Genomic DNA, 22,484 nt, shown 5'->3' with positions numbered 1-22,484 from the left:
TGAAGTTATATTAAAAAATGCAGCAGCCTGTTTTTACTTATTTATTTATGCCTCCATTTTATTTCAGAACATTTAATGTGGCTCTCAAGTCAATTAATAACATTTTACAAAACACACAGTACTTTTTTTTTCCGTCAAAGCACTTTTTCATGCGTTGCATCATTTTCTCCGCTTAGGACAGCTGGCTCTGCTGTCTCCATTTTAATGCCGGGGGCTTAGATGTGGAGGCCGCTGTGCTGTCCACGAAGGGTTTTCACAGACGTTACTTCATTTGATCCTCTCCTCCCACCCCGCCCGGCCAAAAGGGTGCCCTTCCTCCCATTCGTCTGGGGAAGTGGAGGTCAGTCTGGGGCCACATCCCACCAGACAAGCCAGGCTTGGTCCGAGATGTGAGATAAGCTAGGGGTCAGGGTTAGGGGCGTCCGCACGACTTCCGACCGGGTGCCTGACCAAGGACCTCCCCGCAGAGGCCCGCCTGGCATTTAGCCAGGGGCATCCACCCTGCCGGCCAACCCGCAGGGCTTCGAATAGGCATCGAATCCCGCTGCTTGTTCATCTAGTTCAACAGTCACCGTCAGAGCCTCAGGTCAAGAACTGATCTGACAGGGCTGCTACCACGGGTCTGGGCTCGCGACCTCCGGGAGTGGAGGATTTGGGGGTTCTTCCTGCCAAGAACCCTCGAGAAGGCCGCGGATGGGCCTCTCCCAGCCGCGGCCGAGTGGGGGTGTCGTGGAGGGTCGGCTCGCCGCGGGCCGTCAGCGAGCCAGCTGGGACCTCAGCACCGAGAGGGAACCCAGGACTCCGGGTCCCCGCACCAGCACTACCCGCTTCCCGCCGGACCGCCCTCATCACAGGCCCCGCCCCTTCCGCCGGCCTCCCTCCGGAGGCCCAGCCTCTTCCGCCAGCCCCGCCCCTTTAACCCACGTGTCGGCCGCAGCCGCGCGTCAGTTTTCCGCGAGTGTCCTCTCTCCGGGTCCCTCGGGGCGTGGATCCCGGCGCGCCCCCGCCCTCTCGGCCATGGGGGTCCCCAAGAGGAAGACCCGGGGCGGCCAGGACGGCGCGGCTCCCCCCGCGGGCGCAGCCAAGCGGGCCCGCACCGAAGAGCTGACGGGCGTGCGCTTCAAAACTCAGCTGAGGGACCCGCAGGGCACGGGGCCGGGTGAGTGTGGGGCTCGGGGAGGAGAGCGCGGGCGTGCGAGGCGGCCTCCCGGCCTCGATGTGGCGAGGCCTGCGTGTGCACACACAGCTGCTCCTTTCTGCAGTGAGGATCAGAGCCCAGCCTCCGCATCGGGAGTCGCGAAACCGAGACCCGGGTGCCTGGGTGTCCAGGGCCCAGACTGACTTGAGGGTGACAGTTCCCTGCGACTGTGTGCTTCCCTTGCCCGGGCAGCATCCCTCAGCAAGCTCTGAAAGCCTTTATCGCAGTTGTTAGGAAAGTGAATAAGTGTGCTACTCACTCACACAATAAATACTTATCGAGTCCTGACTGTGAGTCAGCTCGGGGCTGTTCAGTGAACCGGTTTGCTGCTACCGTGGCTGGCAGCTCTGTTTTAGTAGCTTTGATCCTCCAACACACACTGACCCGATAGCAAGTAATAAGCTATCACGCGAAGCCACCACAGGACTCGTCCGTTGACGGGGATTAGACTAGTGACTGATATGAAGCAGATTCTATAATTTCCTGTTTTGAAAAGTGAAATCACAACTCCTTGTAATCCATTAGGTTACGAGGACAAAACACAATTGAATATGCTAGTATGTGGAAGCACTGGCTGTGTGTCGTAATGAAACGGTGACAGTGTTTATCTCAAGTGAAAAGTTATGACGTTAATGGCCAGAATAGCCTCAGTTTCCAGTTTGTCTTCCACAGATTTTGTTTTTATTTATTTATTTATTGGCTGCGTGGGGTCTTTGCTGCGCACAGGCTTTCTCTAGTTGTGGTGAGTGTGGGCTACTCTTCGTTGCAGTGCATGGGCTTCTCATTGCAGTGACTTCTCTTGTGGAGCACGGGCTCTGGGCTCACGGGCTTCAGTAGCTGTGGCACACGGGCTCAGTGGTTGTGGCTGGAGGGCTCTAGAGCGCAGGCTCAGTAGCTGTGGCGCACGGGCTTAGCTGCTCTGCCGCATGTGGGATCTTCCCAGGCCTGGGGTCGAACCCATGTTCCCTGCATTGGCAGGCAGATTCTTTTTTTTTTTATGTATAAATTAAGTAACAGTTTTATTTATTTATTTTTTTAAATTTTTTTAAATTTTTTTGGGGGTACACCAGGTAGGCAGGCAGATTCTTAACCACTGTGCCACCAGGGAAGTCCCCAGAGATTTTGTTTTCAAACGTTTGATACCTGCAACTACTAGCCAGTGCTAGGGAGATGATACATGCTGTAGCACAGGATTATACATTTCATTCATTCATTTGTTCACTATTTACAAGGGGCTGTTATTTGCTAGGGTAGAGATAAAATGGTGGGTAAGAATCAGATGGGCCCTGGCATCGTGGAGCTTATGAATAGTCAAATATCAGTCCATAAAACCACAGACTGATCCAGCACAAGTCCTCGAAAGAACAAGGACAGGAACACTTCTGGTGGAAGAAAGAGCATCTTTAATTATTTGAAAGACTGTAGTCTTAGGCATGTTCATGGTTTTGCCCAGAGCTCTGTACTTCCAGGTGTTGCATTTGAACTGGTTTCAGAAGAAAACCAGGGCTGACAGGCAGTGGGTGTAGGTGAAGGAGTTGGGAGGCGGGGAGGGGCTGAAGGCAGTGGGTGACAGTGTGAGTCCCTTGTGTGAGGCTCTGTTGGATTTGTGTTTGAATCTGGTCTCTGTCTTGGATTCTGCCTCCTTTTTGATGTGTTCTTATAACTTCCTGTGGTAGGGTCACCTCGCTGGATGATTGGGGAAGCGGATTTGATCAATGTTAGGGGGGTTTGTTTTCATCCAGGCGTTAGGGAAGGTTTTTTCCTGTTTTGTTTTGTTTTTCCAGCTTTATTGAGATATTATTCATATATAGCATATGTAAGTTTCAGGTGTACAATGTGGTGATTCAATACACATGTATAGCGTGAAGTGATTACCAGAGTAAGGTTAGTTAACGCTTCCATCCCCTCATATAATTACCACTGTTTTGTGGTGATAGCATTTAAGATCTGCTCTCTTAATAACTTTGAAGTATATGATTACTTCAAAGATATGTATTGTTGGCTACAGTCATAATACTGTACATTAGATTCCGTGGGACTTAACGCATCTTATAACTATGAGTTTATACACTTTGACCAACATCTCACCATTTCCCCCATCCGCTAGCCCCTGGCAACCTTGCTGTTTCTATGAGTGTGGTTTTTTCAGATTCCACATATAAGTGAGAACATACAGTATTTGTCTTTCCCTGTCTGACTTATTTCACTTAATGCCCTCAAGGTCCATACATGTTGTTGCAAAAGGTGGAGTTTCCTTCTGGCTTTCCTTTTTTAAAGGCTGAATAATGTTCCATTGTATATATTTCTGTATATAGATATAGATATACCACATTTTTTTATCCATATACCCCCTTCATGGTGGTGTGTGGGGGGTCGTGGGGAGAGCAGGGTTAGATTGATAAAGAGGCGGAGGGTGCTCCGGAGTGGACCAGTATCAGCATTAGGGAGGATCCCTGCATCAGGAAGGGTTCTGCTCTAAACCAGCGCCTTGGAAAGATGTTGCCCATGACTTACTGGTGATGGAGAAAAGGCCGTGTCATAACTCTTGATCTCCCTGTCTCTGCCCTGCTACATTGTTCTCCATCTCGGTGAGCGGCACGTCCAATCACCGGGATGTTCCTGTCAGAGATCTCCCTCTGTTGCAGTAGCAGGTGAGATTGTTTCTAGACTGTCCTTATTCACATCTGATTATAACTCTTATTTCAGCCTTGGAAGCATTTGTTTCTGCTGCCAAGAAGCTACCCCGAGAAGATGTGTACGACGTCGTGGAGGGGTACATAAAGATTTCTGTTGAGTGTGTAGAGATTTTCCAGCTCCTGAGTGGGGAGAAGCGCCCTGAAAGTGAAGTATGCTATTTCTTACTTGGCCTCATGGAGAGAAGAAAAAGTGACTGCTACTGTTGTATTAAGCTTGATGAAGAGAAATGTGATATAAATTTCTAAGATATTACTGGCTATCTACAGAAAATGATGCTCTGTGCCTGTGCTGTAGGGATTCATTCATTTTTGCATTATGACCTTTGAAAGCATTTTAGTGGGAATTTGTTATTGGTGAATAATACCAGAAGGAAAGATCATGGATTCTTAATCTAAATGCACTTAGTTTCACCATGGTTTGCTTTAACAAAAGGGAAATAGGTAAAGACTGTGTGTCACAGGTGCAGACATATGTTGAGTTGACTGTTGTTTTCTGGTTCCAAAGAGGTTCAAAATTTATAAACCTGTTGAAATCTCAGGATTATTGCCATAAAGCTGTAGACCTGAATATCCCCAGAGCAGTGAGGCTGAGTCATTAGTAGAAATTTCTCTTTTAATTTCATTTGGTTTAATTGTAAGCAAGCTGTTCTCTATTTAGCTAGACTATTGGAGCAAGACAAATTCCAGAGCCTGGGGCCTGGCAGACCCTGTGTTTGGCTCGGGATCTGAGCAGGTGTCATCCTGCAAGTTGAAGGTTTTAAACCTGCAGGTGACTGTGGCTAAGACGAGGATGATACATGGAGAGGAGGAAAGGAATGGCGATGACTCGTAAGCATTTCAGTCTTGTCTTTGCAGATGCTTTTAACATTTCAAGTTTTCGAGGCCATATTATTGCGGACAGCTAGCGACCTTTCCCATTTTCATGTGGTGGGAACCAACATCGTGAAAAAGCTACTGAATAACCACATGAAGCTCATCTGTGAGTCCCTGTATGCCTCGGGCTACAGGTAAGTTGCCCATCTTTCTGTGGAAGGACTAGCCTTGGGCTTGGTCTGTGTTCAGCTCGCCACAAATGCACCTGACCTTTCCTCCACTCACAGATAGAGCGGAGCCGTTTCCGAGGCTGTCAAGCCTGTGGCTCAGCCCCTCCTTCTGTTGGCCGGCCCCCACTGTCCCTGACTCCTTCGCTACCACGTGTCCCCCTGCTCCTGCCCTGCTGCTCTCCCTGCTGTCTTGGGGGCACTCCGGCCCTTCTTTATGCTGCCTGTCCTTTTGCCCGACGGCTCTTCTCCGAGGTCCTCACAGGCTCCCTCCCTCTCCACCTTCAGGGCTTTGCAGAGGTGTCACCTCAGGCAGGCCCTCCCTGACCATCCCATCCACAGCTACACATGTGACACAATGTCCCAGATCAGTCTCTCCACTAGAATGCAGGGTGCATGCATGTGGGGGCCCTGACTGTCCTGTAAAATGCTGTCTTCCCAGCACCGGAACGGTGCCTGGTACATAGTGAGTGCTCAGTAACCGTGGATTCTGGGTGACTGCAGGGTGGAAAGGCAGCTGGGAGCTCACATTTGGAGACGCCCACTGTGCAGCAGTCTTCCTCGTGCCCTGCAGCGGTGGGGGTGACGTGGGTCCAGCTACATGACCATTTACAGGAGACAGAAACGGCCATCTTCTTATCTTGCATTTTGTGTTCTTGAGTCCTCCTCAAACTCAGTTTTTTAGCTTTCTTTGAAGATTTTGTGATGGTTTTTTAAAAGAAAGAGCATGTCTGCATGTCTTCCTCTTGCGTTTTCTGGTTCTAGGGTAGCAGACCACACGGCCAGATGTGCAGCTGGCTTGTGGGGAGGTGGCTTTGTGCTTCTGCTGTCCTGACACACCTGGTTTCCTTCTTGTCCTTGAACAGGATGGCTCGAGCCTGCCTGAACATGATGGCTGCCATGGTGACCCAGGGTCCCGAGGCCGCCAGGGATGTCTGCAGCCATTTTGATCTGAATAAAAAGATCTTGTACAACCTGGTGACCAAGAGGGATTCCAAGGTGAGGAACGCTGAGCATCTCACATCCCTTGAGTGTTTCCTTTCGCTTTGGGGGGCCGCAGTGGTTCATGTGTCCTCCTCTGTCTGGCCTTAGTCCTCATGTAGATGGGGCGGGAGGCCTCTGTGTGGAGACATGTATGCCTCGGTGGTTGCTGGAGCCTGTGAAGAAGGGAGGCCTCACACCTGGCTGGTGATGGGAGTCCGGTTGCCTGGTGGGGCCTGAATGACAGGGATGTCTGAGGCCAGCTTCTCTGGGGGCTCAGCATCGCAGTGCCTTGCTGACCTGTGAGGGTGTCGTAGCTTTTGGGCGTCCTCATAGAGCAGTGAAAATCGTCTCCACATGCCTCGTGTTGTGACCCTGGTGGTGGCCTGGTCCTCCTGTGCAGGTTCTGTCCACTTTGTAGAAAAGCCTTGGGAGGCCAAGCCAGTGACATCATCAAAGAGGACATTTATGGCTTTTTAACTTGCTTCTTGTGCTCCCAATTGTAAGTCTTACAATGAGTAGGGGCTGGCTTGTGCCAAAGAGACTAGAAGTGTGAATGGTTGGTTTTGAGGAGAGCTGTTAAAAAAGTTTCCTGGTAGCTCCAGAAGTTTCACTTGCATTCAGAAAGGTTCTTAAGGAAGAGGCACGAGTTTCAGGTCTCATAAGCTGGAGCGAGGGCATCCTGCCGACGCACGTGCCAGCTGCAGGCTGCCCAAGCGCCTCTTCCTGTTCGCCGGGACTGCTCTTCCCACTGGCGCCCCGGTGCCGCGGCCGCCCTGGCTCCGTCCTCCACACCCCCTTCCTGAGCATCAGGACCAGGCGACAGAGGCCCACCCCGTTGTCCACGTGGAGGAGCCACGTTAGAATAAGTGACTTCTGCACCCAGGTGTGACCTTATTCTCCACTTCTTCCTGAGGATTAAGAGTTTCTGCATTGCCAGGTAATAGGCTGAAGGTTAACCACGGTAACTGCAATTATGAATAAGATTTTCTCTGAGGTAAACATTCCAGGTCTTAGTGTTTCACGGACACTGTGATTAACGTGTCAGAGGTTGCATGCAGTGCGTGGCGGCTCCTGGTGTCTAGATGCGCACCTAATAAAAAGAATGTGCGCGCTGCTTGTGCATGAGGGCAGGGACCACGGCTCTTTGGTCTTCCCTGGCAGTCTGCCTGGCAGTAATTACCCATCAGAATCCCTTCCCTTTCCTACCCTACATCTTGACCTCAGCCAGCCCAGCCCTTTAAGTAAGGTACATGTCAGCGGACAGGCCACCCGCCAGGACACAGCATGGGAAAACCCAAGCTGGGCTTCTGTGCTTGGGTCCGGGCAGGGCGGCACACGTGCTGCTTCATCTTGGGGCCTCGCAAGTTATTTTACATCTCTCTTGATCTGTAAAATGGGAGCTATTGTCGAAATGAAAGTGTTTTTACTTTCTTTAATCATCTATATCAGGTATCTTAAATACTTTGTACGTGGCAGGAAGTGGTTTTGAGACATTAAAAAAATTTTTTTTTCATATAGGAAATGTCAGGAACATTCAAAAGTAGAGAACAGCGCAGTGAATTCCCATATACCTGTCATCCAGCCTCAGACACTGTCACCCTCCCACCTTCTGGGTTGTTTTGGGGCAGTCTGTTACAGCACATTTCACATGTATTTCACCATAAGTATTTCAGTGTGTGTCTCTAACAGAAAGCAACGTTTTAGAAAACAAAACCATGGTGCCATCATCGTACCTAACACCATTAATAATTTCTCAGCGTCATCTAATGCCCAGTTCAGTCTCAGCTTTTCCTCAACTGTCTCAAAAACGTTTTTACAATTCATGGTTTAAATCAGGATCTAAACAAGGGCTGCACGTTGTGTTTGGTTGATACCTTTCTTAAATCTCTTCGTTTCTTTGAGTTTTCTGCTTTTCCCCCCACCTCCTTTTTTTTTTTTTAAATGCCATTTAGTTATTGAAGAAGCTAGGAGATAAATTCTTTGAGTGTTTATTTAGCATTTTGGAGGGAGATATTAAAGCCTCATGAGGAAAGAGGATTACGAATATTTTTTATCCAAAGAAAGCTTTGTTAAAAATCCTGTGCCAAAGAACAGTTTTACCAAATATGTTTTGGTCTATTTTAGGTAGTGTTTTGCAGAACAAGCCGTAGAGTTCAGGATGTTTTCTTCCTGGGATAATAACCTGTGAAGTCACAGGGTAGGAATGCGGAGTAGGCGTGCGGCCTTCTTGCCTTTGATGGAGTTTGCTGGAGGTGGCGGGTGGAGGCTCTGGGCCAGTGAGGGGCTCTGGTCAGGTGCCCGAGGCCTGGCAGTGGCTGCTGGAGATGGGCAGAGGCTGTGTCTCGGGGGGTTTGTCCTCCACAACGACAGGAATCTGAAATTTGGGGGTTCTCTGGGGTATACAAGATGGATGCCAGCAGGTGAGAACTAACTTCCATTTCAGTTCAGAGTTCATTGTTGGAGCACCCCTGAGAGGATCCAGTCCAACTCTGCTGCGTTCACACAGGATAGAAAGACCTAGAATGGCAGGTTGGGACCAACATTCCAGGGCCCTGACGCCCAATACTTCAGTGGACAAAAAAATCCCCAAAACTTGTGGAACCGTTTCCACTTGCTGCGAAAGGATAAAACCTAATTTAATTTTACCAGGCAAGTTTTAGCATTTTGCCAGAATTCTTTTGAAATGTAAGGTGTACGCAGACCAGGATAACAAGTGAACTGTGCTTGAATTAGGTGACACGTTTGAACGGTGAGGCGTCTGGATGGTTTGGGAGCAGTGGCTACTTTAAGCTTCCGGAGGACAGGGGCAATATCTGAGTCACCTTGGCATCCTCTCAGCCTGAGAATACGGCATCTTGAGTGTAATTGGTGTTTGATTAACATCGAGTTGATGAATGAAGGCACTGGAGCGTCGCTCGCAGTCTAAGGAATGCAGCTCACTTTCAAGACTTTAGCCATCCTTGTACCTAAACCCCACGTTATGAAGAGGCCCACGGGATCATAGGCCCCAGAACGAGAGGGTTCGGGGCTCTTAGTGTCTTTGGAATAAAGCAGCATTGGTCTCATAAGGTCTTGCTGGTGTGTGTTTCGTGGTGTGGATGGAGATAAACTCCATCAGCACGAGGAACGGGCAAGGCCTCTACCTTTGCAGGTGTTACAGCCCAGGGGTCGGATGCACGTTCTTTTCTCCGGAAGAAACATATCCAATAAAAAAGAGACAGAATTAACTCAGGACTCACAGAGGCCTCCATGGTGCCACGTATGGTCCTTGCACCTTGAGAAAAAGTGGAATAAAGATGCCATGGGAGTCCTGAGAAGAAGGAACCTCTCTGTAGGCAGATGTGAATTTGGGCATGAAGCAGTGTGTTTGCACAGGTATTTCTCATCACCCCAGTTCCAGTACTTACTCAGTAGTTATATAACCTTAAGTGAGGTTTTTAAAACCTCAGTTTCCCCATCTGTAAAATGGGGAAACTGTACCTCAGGTCGTTATAAGGAGAAAATGAAATAACAGATGTGCAGCATCTGACATAGTGTCTGGCACATAGTAAGTGCTCAGTAAATGTTATTGATATCATCACCACCACCATCACCATCATCACCACCATCACCATCATCACCACCATCACCATCACCACCACCATTACCACCACCATCACCATCATCATCACCACCATCATCACCATCACCACCACCATTACCATCACCACCATCACCATCATCATCACCACCACCATCATCACCACCGTCATCACCATCATCATCACCATCACTACCACCATCACCATCATCATCACCATTGTCAGCATCATCACCGTCATCACCATCATAGTCATCACTACTGCGTCCACCTCCGCTGCCACTATAAAGTGGAATGCGACTCTTGGAAGGCAGAGACTTCTTACTCTTTTCAGTCATTCAGGGCAGTGATTTCCATGATGTTCACTTACTTCTTGTCATCAAATTAAAATACCTCTAGAATAATTGAAGTAGGGAAATGTTTTCGGTGTAAGCAGTGGAGGATCTGAGCGTATGTGCTGGTTCTGGTTCAACTGACGAGAGACCATATGCCATGGGTTCTTTGGATGTAAAAAAGGAATGTGAGACACAGGTTTATCTTAAAGTTACTGACCAGGTGGCCCTAGTGGCTTCCCCTGAGGTGTTGGCTCTTGGCCATGGCCTTTGGGCCCTCACTGAGGATGCTGTCCTGGGTCATGGTTGATGCCTGCGGGACAGTGCAGATTGCAGTCCTGGAAAGGCCATGCTGGGTTTGTAATGTGACAGCATCTGTGCGTTGGTGTCTGGTGTAAATTTATAATATCTAATAAAAACCAGACATCACCTCATTGGTGTCTCATCAAAAGCAGCACCAGCCTTTGCATTATCTCTGGATTTTTAAATACATAGATATATTATTTCATTACGCAAGAGTAGATGGTATCTATCTAGACAGGCTGAGAGTCTTCTGCTCTATACCAGAGTGCTCCATGAACTAAAAATGTGTATGTATTACACATTTTTAGGAAGGGGAGAGCTACACTTTTGTATTTAGAGAGAGCTTGAAAGAGAAGGAGAAGTAGAGTAGAAGATTGAGGGGGAAAGGGCAAAGAAAAAACCCTTTGTTTCCATAAGGAGATGACCAGTGCTTTTAGACTTAGACCCTCTAATGGCACAAGCCCAGGAGGCCTCTGTGACACTGGGATGGGAGGGGCGTGCCTGCCACATGTTCCTGCTTCCTCGGGCGTGTGTGGATACGCATGTGACACGTGGTCTCCTTCACCCCCAGGGAGTGCACGACGTCCGGCTGGCCTACATTCAGTTCGCTCTTTCCTTCTTGATCGCTGGTGATGACAGCACAATCTCACAAGTGCTGGAGTTGAAAGGTAGGTGTGCCTCTTTGTCTCAGGGCAAAGGCTGCTTGTGATTGTTTTGAAAAACCTACCGCAGAGCATTTTGCAGGTTAATGAAAGTCTGCAGCCTTTGCAGCTGCCCTATACTCTAGGGTAAATGGTGTGTGTGTGTGGCAAAGGCTTTGGTCAGTGCGGTTGTGATACCGTTGGTCAGTGGGGACAGAGGTGTCCTTGTTTCACCAGCTGGATCTGAGCGGGCATAACAAAGGAGAAATGCAAACTTCAGAGACTTATGCAAACAAAGGAGGCTTTATGGCTCCAGAAAGTATGTGGATTCATAGCCCAGGCTACCTGGCTTTTCTTAGTAATTGTGTTTTTAATAAATGTTACCAGAATATTGGTAGTAGAGCTTCAGAGGATTCCAACTGGACCACCTTCTGGTGCCTGTCTCTCTAGAGCAAGGCTTGCCCTAGTTTCATCTACTGGGCCACTTGCGTTTTATCAGGATGGCAAATGGCAGTGAGGAGAGGGCAGTTGTCCAGTAAAATACCCTGGGATCAAGCCCTGTCTGCAGGTAAGGAGCTGATGTCCGGCTGGGCCCAGGGACGTGTGGGAGGAGGAACAGTGTGGGGCCGCCAGCCTTTCCTCCACCTCCCCCAGCATGAGAGACCTGAGACCCCTCCAGAATGAGCTGCCAAGGCCATTTATGAGCAGGTGCGGGTGCTGGTCCCTGTATGTTGTCAGCCTGGTCTGTGTAACAGCCCCCTGGAGGCAGTGCTTCCTTCGCGTGGTGCAGTGGACAGGTCCTGCTCTTTGCCAGGCTTGTGTAGGATGCCCTCTGCTGCCAGGGCTGGGCGTTTCTTCAGAATCCTCTAGGTCTTCTTGGCATCTGGCCATGTATTAAATAAAGGACACTGATTAGGGATTATCCATCTACACTGCTAAAGGGATGCACCTCTGTTAAAGTTTCTGCAGGGCAGCTGGGCTGGTCCAGCCATTCCATGTCTGGTCATTTATCCTAAGGAAATAATTAAGGATGTGAGTAGAGGTTTTGTTGGGGGACATTTCTTCATATTAGCTGAAAATTGGACTCCTCCTAACTACCCACCAACAAGCGATTGAGCATATTGAGGGCTGGTCATAGGAGGAATGCAGCTATTAAAAATGATGTAGAAATGTGCTTATTGATAACAGATTTTTTTTAAGGATATAGGATTGGGTGTAAACTCAGTCATAAAACTGGTATAGTATGATCTCATTTTACTAAAAGTTGAATTTAACAGAATATGGATATGTCAGAATGTTAACAGTTAACTGGTAACCCAGACATTAGCCGTGTTAACTTTTGGATAGTGTTGTTATGGTTGATTTTAAATGTCTGTCTGGTATTTTCTGATTTTTTTTTTGTAAGAATAATGAGCTTGCTTTTGTAGAAATTATGTGTGCCCATTAAGCATGTATGGAGCAAGAGAAATTGGAATTGCTTTGCTGCTTTTTACCAGTGTCACCAGTATGTTAGTAATGGTACAGCTTCAGGCTGTGGACGCTGAGTCCTTGGGGATCCAAAAGTATACAGAGAAAGCAAACAAATAAATCAGTCCAAATTCTACCACCAATCAATAAAGTGATGACCGTCATTTTAAATACATCTCTGAGGGACTTCCCTAGTGGCACAGTGGTTAAGAATCCGCCTGCCAATATAGGGGACACAGGTTCAATCCCGGGTCCGGGAAGATCCCACACACTGTGGAGCAGCTAAGCCCGAGTGCCACAACTGCTGAGCCTGCGCTCTAGAGCCCATGCTCCATGACAAGAGAAGCCATTGCAATGAGAAGCCTGCGCACCACAATGAAGAGTAGCCCCTGCTCACCACAGCTAGAGAAAGCCCATGCGCAGCAGTGGAGACCCAACGCAGCCAAAAAGGAAAAAAAAAATCTCTGAGCAAGTCTAAGCAAAGAGAGAAACTTTGGAAAGCTGTAATCATACCATACATTCTCTTTCAGACCGTCAGTATTAAATTAACTTTGCTGAAGTTAATATGAGAAAAGGAAAGTAAAATAGAACCAAAGGGACTATTGTACTTTAATGGTTCAGTCATTGTTTTGCTTTTAGATATTGATTTCCTATGTCACAAAAATAGTTTTTCCTACTGTGAACTTATGTAATTAAAAAAGACAAAATTTAAAAAACAAAAAAAAGGCAAGTAAATGACATGGTTTGCTGTACCATTTTAAGAAGTAATGTTATTTCATCTGTTCTCATTCAAAGTATTTTTGAGTTTAATGCTTTGAAACTTTTACTTTCAGAATTTATTCCTTGCATTTTTAGCTCAGGCATCAAGGAAGATAGGATCTCTACCATCAATATTTTGTTATCCACACTGAAAACAAAGGTGCGTATTTGGTGATCAATGTTCCTATCACTTATTTGCTCCAGTGTTTTACAGGACTTTAGAGCTATAACATCATAGGTTATATGGGATGTTGTATAGGTTGAATGGGAAACTGTTTCTTAAGCAGAAACTCGGTGGTAATGAGCCAGTCCTGAAGGTTACAGGCACTGAAGCCTCCACTTCAGTTCAGATGAGGCTGCCATTTTATCACAACAGGAGAAAAGCTGCTCCCCGCCCCCTGCCCCTGGAGTAACTGTGAGCTGTAAATCACAACTCTTCTTCATTTACACACCTACAAAATGTTATTTTGTGTCATCTTGCATATTCTGCCTTTTACAAGCATCTTACAGAAATTTTAAAACGTGTTGAAAAGATCACTGTCTTTGATACAGAAACTCCTAAAGTGATCAGTTAGGAAAACTCTATGACCCTCTCAACATAAAAAGTCGTCAAAAGGCCGTGAACTTTTGCAGCTCACATAAAGACGGCTAATTAGCATAGTATATAGTGCTTCTTAACTGGGCGAAATTCTGCCCTCCACAGGACATGTGGCAATTTTTGGCTGTCATAACTGGCGAAATGCAGCGGCATCTGGTGAGACCAGGGACGCTGCTGAACATCCTACAGTGCACAAGACAGCCCCTCACAGCAGTTATTGGCTCCAAATGTCAGTAGTGCTGAGGTTGAAAAGCCCTGATTTAAAGCAGTGCAATTAATGAGACACAGGTCTTTTCACCTACCACACTGGCATTGACTTTTCAAAATAGTAATATTCAGTGCCAGCAAAGCTGCTTTGAGTCAGGTACTTTCCTGGAGGAAGTGTTAACCCCTCTGGAAGATAGCCGGTCTGGCAGTATGTGTCAGAGGTCTCAAAAGTGTTTGTACACCTGGGGTGGAGGTTGGGGGTTGCCTCAGAATCACCCGGAGAATGAATTTGAAATACATAAACCCTCAGAGATATGGGGGGTAGGTTTGGATGGAGCTGAGAACTTATGCCACAACTCCAAGTCCATAGTCAGGGATGCAGTGCAGGCTTTGTACAAGGATGCTAATCATAACCAGTATTTGGAAACAACCTAATTGTACACACCCTGGGAATGGTTAAATAAATATGGTCACTCATAGGATAGAATGGTGTTCAGCCCTCCAAAAGGATGTTCTAAAGGAATTTTTAATCATGTGGAGACAGCTCATGCCACATAAGTAAAAGCAGGCACAAAACTATGTATAATCTCAAAGAGGTTAAAAAAGATCCCAATAAAAACCTAATACATACACATGTATATTTTGTGTGTGTTGGGGAGAGGAGGGGAGAGGCTGGAAGGAAATATACTAAAATGTGAGCTGTTGGTGTCCTAGGATGGTGGCAATATTGGTGAATTTTGTTTTCTCTTTACGTTTTTTTCTTTTTCTGGCTAAATATCTTGCCACAGGCGTGCATTATTTTTATAATGATGAAATCCAATAAACAATATTTTAAAAATCAAATTCCTTGAAATTCATTTGTTTTATTGTTTTCAGGTAGTTCACAATAAAAATATCACAAAAACCCAGAAGGTGCGTTTCTTTACTGGGCAAGTGCTGAACCACATAGCGTCCCTGTACAGCTGGAAGGGGATTGTCGACGTGAGCCTGGAGAATGTCAAGGTACATTTGTCTTTGGGTTTCGCTTGGCCTCACTGTTAGCGAGTGATGCCCAGAGCCGGGAGACTGAAGATCCTATACATAGCGCCTGCCTTCAAAAAAGCTCCCCTATTCGATCTGTTTCTTCTGGTGGTTATGTTAATTCCCAACTTAGATGCAATATGAGTTTTTTAATTTTATTTTTTTACAGTAAGATTTTTTCTAATCTCTGAGGTGTCATGATATTAAACTTTTTTTTTTAATGAGAAAACCATTATTCCTTTAGGTGCATGGCATCTTAATTTTCCCTGCAGCTTGCGCGATAGACTTACAGGGTTGATCCCTGCTCCCTCTCCCGCCTCAGTTACCTCTCCTCTCCTGTCCATTCTTTTCACACTTTTCCAGCAGTTGGAGTTTCAAGGCCTGTTGCTTCTAATTCAGGATCCTAAGTATCTAGGAAACCTCAATTTCCTCACCTACTGACATGTATTTTGCTTTGTAACAAGGGCTAAATAAGAACAGTCACTATCACAGGGACCCAAGGACAGTGTACCTTTTAATTCTCCTCATTTTGATTTTCCTCAGGGTGTTTCTGAACATGAACTTGACCAGAGTCGTGAAGGCTCAGAGTTCCTGTTAACTCTATGATAACTTACCTCTCGAGCCCACTATTTTACTTCCTTTTATCTTCACAACTTGCCCGTGTCCTCTTGTTTTGAATATGTTTTGTACGTTCTATGACCAGGAAGCCCCAGGGGCTTAATGAAAATACTCCCAAATGTAGAATTTTATTCAAAAGAGCAGGAGAAATTAAGTCATTCATAAGCTTGTTTTAAAATATAAGTTTAAACTTGCCCCTCTCAAGAGTTTTATTTTTGTTTTTTGGCCGTGCCACGTGGCTTGCCTGGGATCTTAGTTCCCCAACCAGGTGTTGAGCCTGGGCCCACGGCAGTGAAAGTGCTGAGTCCTAACCGCTGGACTGCCAGGGAATTCCCAAATATATATTTTTTAATTGTTCTATTTTATACATGAGGATGTTTGGAATCAGAGATTTAAGTGATGTTCTCATTACTGGTTACACTCTGGTGTCCACACCCCATCCTGAAGCTCTCCTGGGGCCCATTAAGAGTTGCCTCATTAGAATGAAAGCTGCTCCTGTCACCTAGGAAATTCTCAGGGATTTAGGAGCTCCATGTGAGACGTTCCTCTCATCCCATCACTCAGAAAGTTAGGAGCTCTGTGCCAGGAACTGGGGACCATGACCAAATATTTATTTCTTCTGTCCCAGTATCACAGTGCAAAAGCAAGAAAAAGCTTAGAGAAAATTTTCTATGTAAAGCATATGCTGTAAACAGAGAATCTTTAATACTAGGGGCCTTAATACTGATGTGCTCTGTACTCCTAATTCAGTAATGACTTCAGCTGTCTCATCCACAGTTTGTTCATTCGTGAAATGGGTGTAATCATGGCTGCCCTGCCAGACTCACAGGGCTGCTGTAAGAATTATTGTGAAGTGCTTGGGAACAATAGCAAATGACATAGAATCTCATGTTCTCTGTAGTTTCTTGTTGTTCCAGCAACTCCCTGTTTGTTCAACTTTAAAAAGAAAATTTTAAATTCAACTTATTTAACTAAAAAACAAACAAAAGACCACAGTTGATCCATTTTTCCCACCCCCTTGGCCCTCACCTCTGGGAGCCACCAGTCTGCTCTCTGTATCTGTGAGCTTTTTTAAAAAATTATTGGGACTTCCCTGGCTGTCCAGTGCTTAAGACTTTGCCTTCCAATGCAGAGGGTGTGGGTTCAATCCCTGGTCAGGGAGCTAGGATCCCACCTGCCTCGAGGCCAAAAAACCAAAACATAAAACAGAAGCAATATTGTAACAAATTCAATAAAGACTTTTAAAAAATTAATTTTGTTTAGATTCCACATATAAGGGTATTTTTAAATTTTGATTGGTGTTTCTGTTTTTTTTCTTGGGGGGGAGGTTGTTTTTGGAATATACCAGATGTTCAATTTAAAATGTTTTCTAAGTTGCCGTTAGGCACGTGATACTGTCCAGTTTTTACCCTGTAGTTGTTCCTAAGGCTTATGAACCTGGGATTTTCACTGAATTTCTTTGAAACCCTCATAGGCGTCTGCCGAAGACACGGGGAAAACCATGGTGAGGGAGCTCGTTCATAACTTCCTAATGGATCTCTGCTGTTCGCTCAAGCATGGCATTAATTTTTACGACGCGTCTCTTGGTACCTTCGGCAGGTAAAGCATAATGCCTGTGTGAATCCTGAGTGTGAGTTCTCAAAGGTCATCACGTCCCTGACTTCCAGTGGAAATCTGTTAGATAATGAAACTGTAGTGGGTTAGAACTAGCATTTAGACATTATCTGACTAATTTTAGGGATGAACTCAGAATAGGACGCAGAGGGCTCCTGTTTGTTGTGTGCCCTGGTTCAGAGTCTCAGGGTAGCAGCTGACCCGGGCACACAGTGTGCGGTGTCTCACCAGGAAGGTGCTGTGTGCATTCACTTGGGAACAGTGCGCCAGCGGGATTCGAGCCTAAGTCTGTTCCAACCTCCTTCCCAGAGATGGGGACAGGGTGGGGGGCCCTCTCTTGGGCCTCACCACAGTCCTCAGTGGGTACCATTGTTACCCCAGTTTTGCAGATGAGGAAAATGGGCCCACAGAGGTCAGGTCACTCACCCTGCAAGTGGCAGAGCTCAGCCTGGAACCTGGGAGATCTGGTTCCCAGCCCACGCTCATGACAGCTGCACAGCCCTCCTCTCCTCAGAGATGGCTGCTAGTGAGTTAGGATCTCAAAGTTTTTGTTTTTACATTTTATTTCACATTTCACAGTAAGGAAACATAATAACATTATAAGAACATTTCATCACTAAGGAAGCATAAAGTCCACAGCTAATGGTTTAGATTATGTTCTTTTGGACTTTATCTTTAGAGTCATAGACCTATAATACATATCCACGTTATTAATTTTTAAACCAAAACAGCGTACCGTTAGATATATTATTCATCAACCTGCGTTTCTCCCATTTGACAATAAAAATATTGGACATATTTTCTGGTCATTGAGAATGACCCTTAGTTTTACCCACTTGACTTTTTGTTATAAGGATAGAGATGTTTTCATTTGGTTTCCACCAGTCAGGAAATGACTGATCCCTCATAATGGTCTTTATTCTGTGGGAATTTTTCTCCCTGATTATGGCTTTGAATTGTTTTGATTCTGTGATTATTATGAATTTGCCATGTCATTCCTTTTTCTTTTAATTTCGTTTTGGTTATATGGTAGCTTTTCTCTCATCAGTGAGAGTAAGCTTGTTTTCTTGCTGAAATGTAATAGCAGACTTTTATAGCCTAACATCATATAACAGCATGCTTAAAATGCTTTTTTTCCCCTATTATGGAGACCCATAAAATAGATGAACACTTAATGAGCCTATTGAATCAACTTGTGGTTGTGGGTGTGTTTAAATAAGCTGTGGTTTATGTAAAATTTTTCAGCCATGGGCCAAAGACCTATGTTTGTGCTCAGGAGAGAGGAAGGGAGTTTTGTTTGTGGGGTGTTAATGGGAAGCTTTGAGAAAATGGAAATGCCTGGTTTCCCTGTGGTCGTAAAGCTCCCTCGTTTCCTGCAGATTTCCGTGCAGATGTCACCACGTCAGAGGGGCCTTGCCTGGCAGCCCTATTCTGATAGTCCTTCCACTGTCACTGTCCTTTTGCTTGGCCTTTGCTTCTGATGGTGACTTATCACCATCCTGCATGTTTGTTTATTTGCTTGTTCATTACCCGATAGGCAAGAATCAGTGAGAACAGAGGCTAGTCTATTTTGAATCCCCAGAACCTAGGACAGTGCGTGGCACGTAGTAGACGTTGAAAGTGAGACATTATAGTATAGGCAAGAGTTGGCAAACTTTTTCTCTAAAGGTCCAGATAGTAAGTATTTTAGGGTTGGTGAACCTTACGGTCCCTCCTGTGGCTGCTCAGCTGTGCCATTGTGGTACCCAAGCAGCCATGACATAAGTAAACAAATGGATGTAACTGTGTTCCAATAAAGCTTTATTGACAAAGACAAGTGGTGGGCCAGAGCTTGCTGAGCCCTGCTCTGGAGGTTAAGAGAATAGTTTCTGGAGTGGCTCTGAGACCTCAGCAGGTTTCTACTCCTTTCTGCCAATATTGCCTCATCTGTAAAAAGGAAATACAATTAGTGCCCACCTCAGAGAGAGGTAGCAGGTGGTAACTGCCTAGAGCAGTGCCTGGCACGTGTTGCAAACTCTGCAAATATAAATGCTTTTTATTTTATCACATCGTTGATTAAAATTGTGTCTGTCTATAGTATTTTTGGCACTCTTTGCAAATTTAACATTCTCTGTGTTTGAAAGCACAAACTGTGTTTTGCTCATGAAATTTTCCTATTAAGAATTCCAAGCTTTTTTTTTTAAAGAACTTTTATTGAGATAATTGTCATACAATGAACTGCATATATTTAAAGTGTACAATTTGATCTTTTTTTCTTATTAGTAATGTATATATGGTAATCCCAATCTCCCAAGGAATTCTAAGCTTTTTAAAAGATAGCTTTCTGATCAAAATTGCACACTTTCTAATTCAATTTTTGAAAAATTTTTATTATCTGTAAAGTGTCATATTGCATCTTATCAATAGTCTTGGTCTATAGGGGGCTACAAAACAATGATGATCCCAGAAGCCATCAACATGACACGCCAGTGAGGCAAGTTTTGAGTTTTTTCTGGATGTTATGATTTCCCAGGGACAAGCAGATATGAAAAGACATCTTTTCTTGAAAGGTTTATCTGGGGGTAAAACCCTCTTGGCCATGTAGATCCTGGGCCAGGTGCTCCCTTTTTCCAAGTTTTAATGTATGTAGGTTTTCCTGTTTTTATCATCTTCTTATGTTTTTGAAAACTGCCCACTTTGGGACAAGTTTTGATTATTTTCATGCAGTAGATTATTCCCCCTATGTTAGCTTCACATGGTTGCCAAGTGAAGGCGTAGGAATTTGAAATTAGCTAGAAACAGAGGAGGCAGAGACCTGTAGAAGGACTCTGTGCCATCTGGTTGCGTCTTAGAAATAATTTTGTGTCACTCTGGACTGTGGCGATTTGTGAGCACTTCATGGGGAAAAAGTAATCTTTTTAAAGAAAAATGCATTCTCTGTATTTTTTATACTTAATGGACACATACGTCTTTACATACATGCTTTTTCACCTGTGGTTGGAGGAAAAAGGTCAGTAAAATTGCAAAAGAAAATTTTTAAATTTCCTCTTTAAAGGTCAGCTAGAACTCAAGGGAGGGACCGAGAGGCGGGGAAAAGGACAAAGTAGAAATTTTCAGCCACTCAGAAGTAGAGGAGTGAAGTTCAGGTGCTTTGGTGGAGAGCAGGAACCCCACAGACCATGAAAACATCTCACTTTATGCTGCGAGAGAAACTCACCAGAAATGAAGTTTGCCCATCACTGTGTCACAACTGTGTTTATTGAACGGAGCTGCCCCTGTCATCCTGAGCTCTCAGTGCGTTGTGAAAACTCCCTGCTCACCCCTCTCTCTTCTCTCTCTCCCTGACAGAGGGGGAAACCTGACTCTTCTGCACTTCCTGCTGGGTTTGAAAACTGCAGCAGACGATGAGCTGGTCGCTGAACTTGTGGTGAACATCCTGAAAGTGTGCCCGGACTTACTGAACAAGTACTTCAAGGAAGTGACGTTTTCCTTTCTCCCAAGGGTGCAGTCCACTTGGTCCAATAACATCAAACTGCTCAACAAGGTGAAGACCACGGGCGTTTTGAAGTCTGCCTCATGGGGTCGTGGGTGGGTGGGTGTGAGGAGTCGGGGTGGCCAGGGGGTAGGGGGGTGAGTGACGTTCTGATAAACTCTACAGGATGAGAAACTTCTTTCAGCCGCTCTTCAGGGCATATTTTAGATGATGTTAATTTGGTGTCTTCATCCTCTAAGGGCATTTTACTTTTCACTGAGCTGAATTTTGAGGTTTATGCTTTTGAATCTGTTGAGTCAATTTCATCTTCTTCATCCAGATTTTACTCAGTGAGATCTTGATGAGTTTCGACACAGTTGGGCTGGAATTAGTGAGATGTCTGAACTGTACAATAGTTTTTGAAGATTGCCATTTCAAGTACTTAGAACAACCTCCCCTCATCTACCAATGGAAGTGCCTGCTACAGATTCTTAGGCAGCTCTGCCTGGCTTGGCTCACCTCTCTCTCTCTCTGGTTTACGGCCTGTCTAATGGTGACACACCTGGGATTATTTTCTTGTGCTTTGACCTGGGCATGGAGTTATCTGTAAAACAAGCTTTTATTCACGTATTCCCTCATTTTCCTTGAATGCCTATGTGTGCAGTGGTCCCAGTATGTATTTGGGTGTTTTGTTTGTTTGGTCCACACCACATGGCTTTTGGGATCTTAGTTCCCCTGACCAGGGATCGAACCCGTACCCTTGGTAGGGAACGTGCTGAGTCCTAACCATTGGACCGCCAGGGAATTCCCTCCCAGCGTGTATTTGGGACAAGAAGGAGGCACTCTGCCCCCCACTTTGGGGACGGTGTCCCTGTGGCCACCACCCCCGTTGGGAGCTGCTCTGGCCCTGCTCAGCAGAGGTGGGGTGGGGGGCAGGGGTGCAGGCGCACAGCCACTGCAGGGCCGGATGGGAGTCCTCGCGTCTCTGCCTTCTTGCCTGATGTCCCTGAGGTCCAGTTATGTCATCTGTAAACATGTTTTATCTTGATATAAAATATCCCTACCCCAAAGGGTTGTCACGAAGTGTTAAAAAGATGACATAATTTGTCAGGTGCCTGCCAAGTGCAGTAACTGACGAGTAAGTAGTCCCGTTGTGAGTTCTAGCAGTGGCTTGTTTGCCATCGGGGGTTTTAAGAGGCTCCCAGACCACAGGCCAAGCTCTGCTTTGAGGGTCGCCGCCCCCAGTAACCGTCTCATGACCTGGCGTGTCTCTAACAAGTGGATCCTGGGGTTCGTATTGCAGACCCGGTTCCTGGGGGCGCGCCTCGGACCTTGACTACCGTAGTCTCACTGGAGTGGCTGCGCTGTTGGGTGCCTACGGGTAGACTCAGGCTTCAAATTCAGCCTCCGCCACCGGCTCACTCTCTGTCCTCCCTTTCCTAGATCTACGCCGCCCAGCCGGACGTCTCCCGTGCGTTTCAGACCAGAGAGTTCATCCCGCTGCCCCGGCTGCTGGCGATGGTGATGGTGACCACCGCTCCCCTGGTGTGCAATAAGATCATGTTCACCCAGGCGCTGAATGTGAGTGGGGACCCTGCTTCCACGCCCTCCCGCCCGCCGCGCTGGCCGTGCTGCGGACTGTGCCGGCGACACCCGCCTGCGTGTACGCGTCGTGTTTTGTCAGAGCCTCTGAGGCTCTCTTGCCTCCACTTGCCCGGGGACGGGGCTCTGGGACCCGGGGCACACCCCTGCCCTGCTCCAGCTCAGAGCCGGAACCGCAGGACCCCGCCACGGCTCTGGGCCTTCCCACGGGTGGGAGGGGGTCAACATCAGAGAGAGGGAAGTGTGTTCAGCGACAGCCCAGTGTCACGCAGTAAAGTCTCATTACTTTAGGATTTCTGGACAGGGCGGGATGGACATTTGCCTAGCAAATCCTTTCTTTTGTGCATTAAATGAATAGTGTTAAGTTTTCTGGG

General features: G+C 46.3%; 1 protein-coding gene across 2 annotated transcripts in view; it reads left to right on the top strand.

Annotated features, from left to right (window-relative positions):
• Nucleotides 1-920: 920 nt before the first annotated feature.
• The window catches only part of URB1 (URB1 ribosome biogenesis homolog), a 66,338-nt gene continuing 44,774 nt past the window's right edge, over nucleotides 921-22,484 (top strand). The window contains exons 1-10 of one of the 2 annotated variants that reach the window (XM_057697199.1): nucleotides 921-1,159; nucleotides 3,905-4,044; nucleotides 4,750-4,901; nucleotides 5,801-5,933; nucleotides 10,705-10,801; nucleotides 13,075-13,160; nucleotides 14,682-14,807; nucleotides 16,918-17,042; nucleotides 20,385-20,580; nucleotides 21,952-22,089. In XM_057697199.1, coding sequence (XP_057553182.1) covers nucleotides 1,018-1,159; nucleotides 3,905-4,044; nucleotides 4,750-4,901; nucleotides 5,801-5,933; nucleotides 10,705-10,801; nucleotides 13,075-13,160; nucleotides 14,682-14,807; nucleotides 16,918-17,042; nucleotides 20,385-20,580; nucleotides 21,952-22,089 — 1,335 coding nt within the window. In that variant the 5' untranslated portion in view covers nucleotides 921-1,017. Of the gene's footprint in view, nucleotides 1,160-3,904; nucleotides 4,045-4,735; nucleotides 4,902-5,800; nucleotides 5,934-10,704; nucleotides 10,802-13,074; nucleotides 13,161-14,681; nucleotides 14,808-16,917; nucleotides 17,043-20,384; nucleotides 20,581-21,951; nucleotides 22,090-22,484 lie in introns of those variants that run through there. The other variant, XM_057697198.1, reaches the window with a different exon arrangement.

Source organism: Hippopotamus amphibius, chromosome 10 (genome assembly GCF_030028045.1).
Source record: "Hippopotamus amphibius kiboko isolate mHipAmp2 chromosome 10, mHipAmp2.hap2, whole genome shotgun sequence".
NCBI lineage: Eukaryota > Metazoa > Chordata > Mammalia > Artiodactyla > Hippopotamidae > Hippopotamus > Hippopotamus amphibius.
This window is presented reverse-complemented; position numbering and strand designations above follow the sequence as displayed.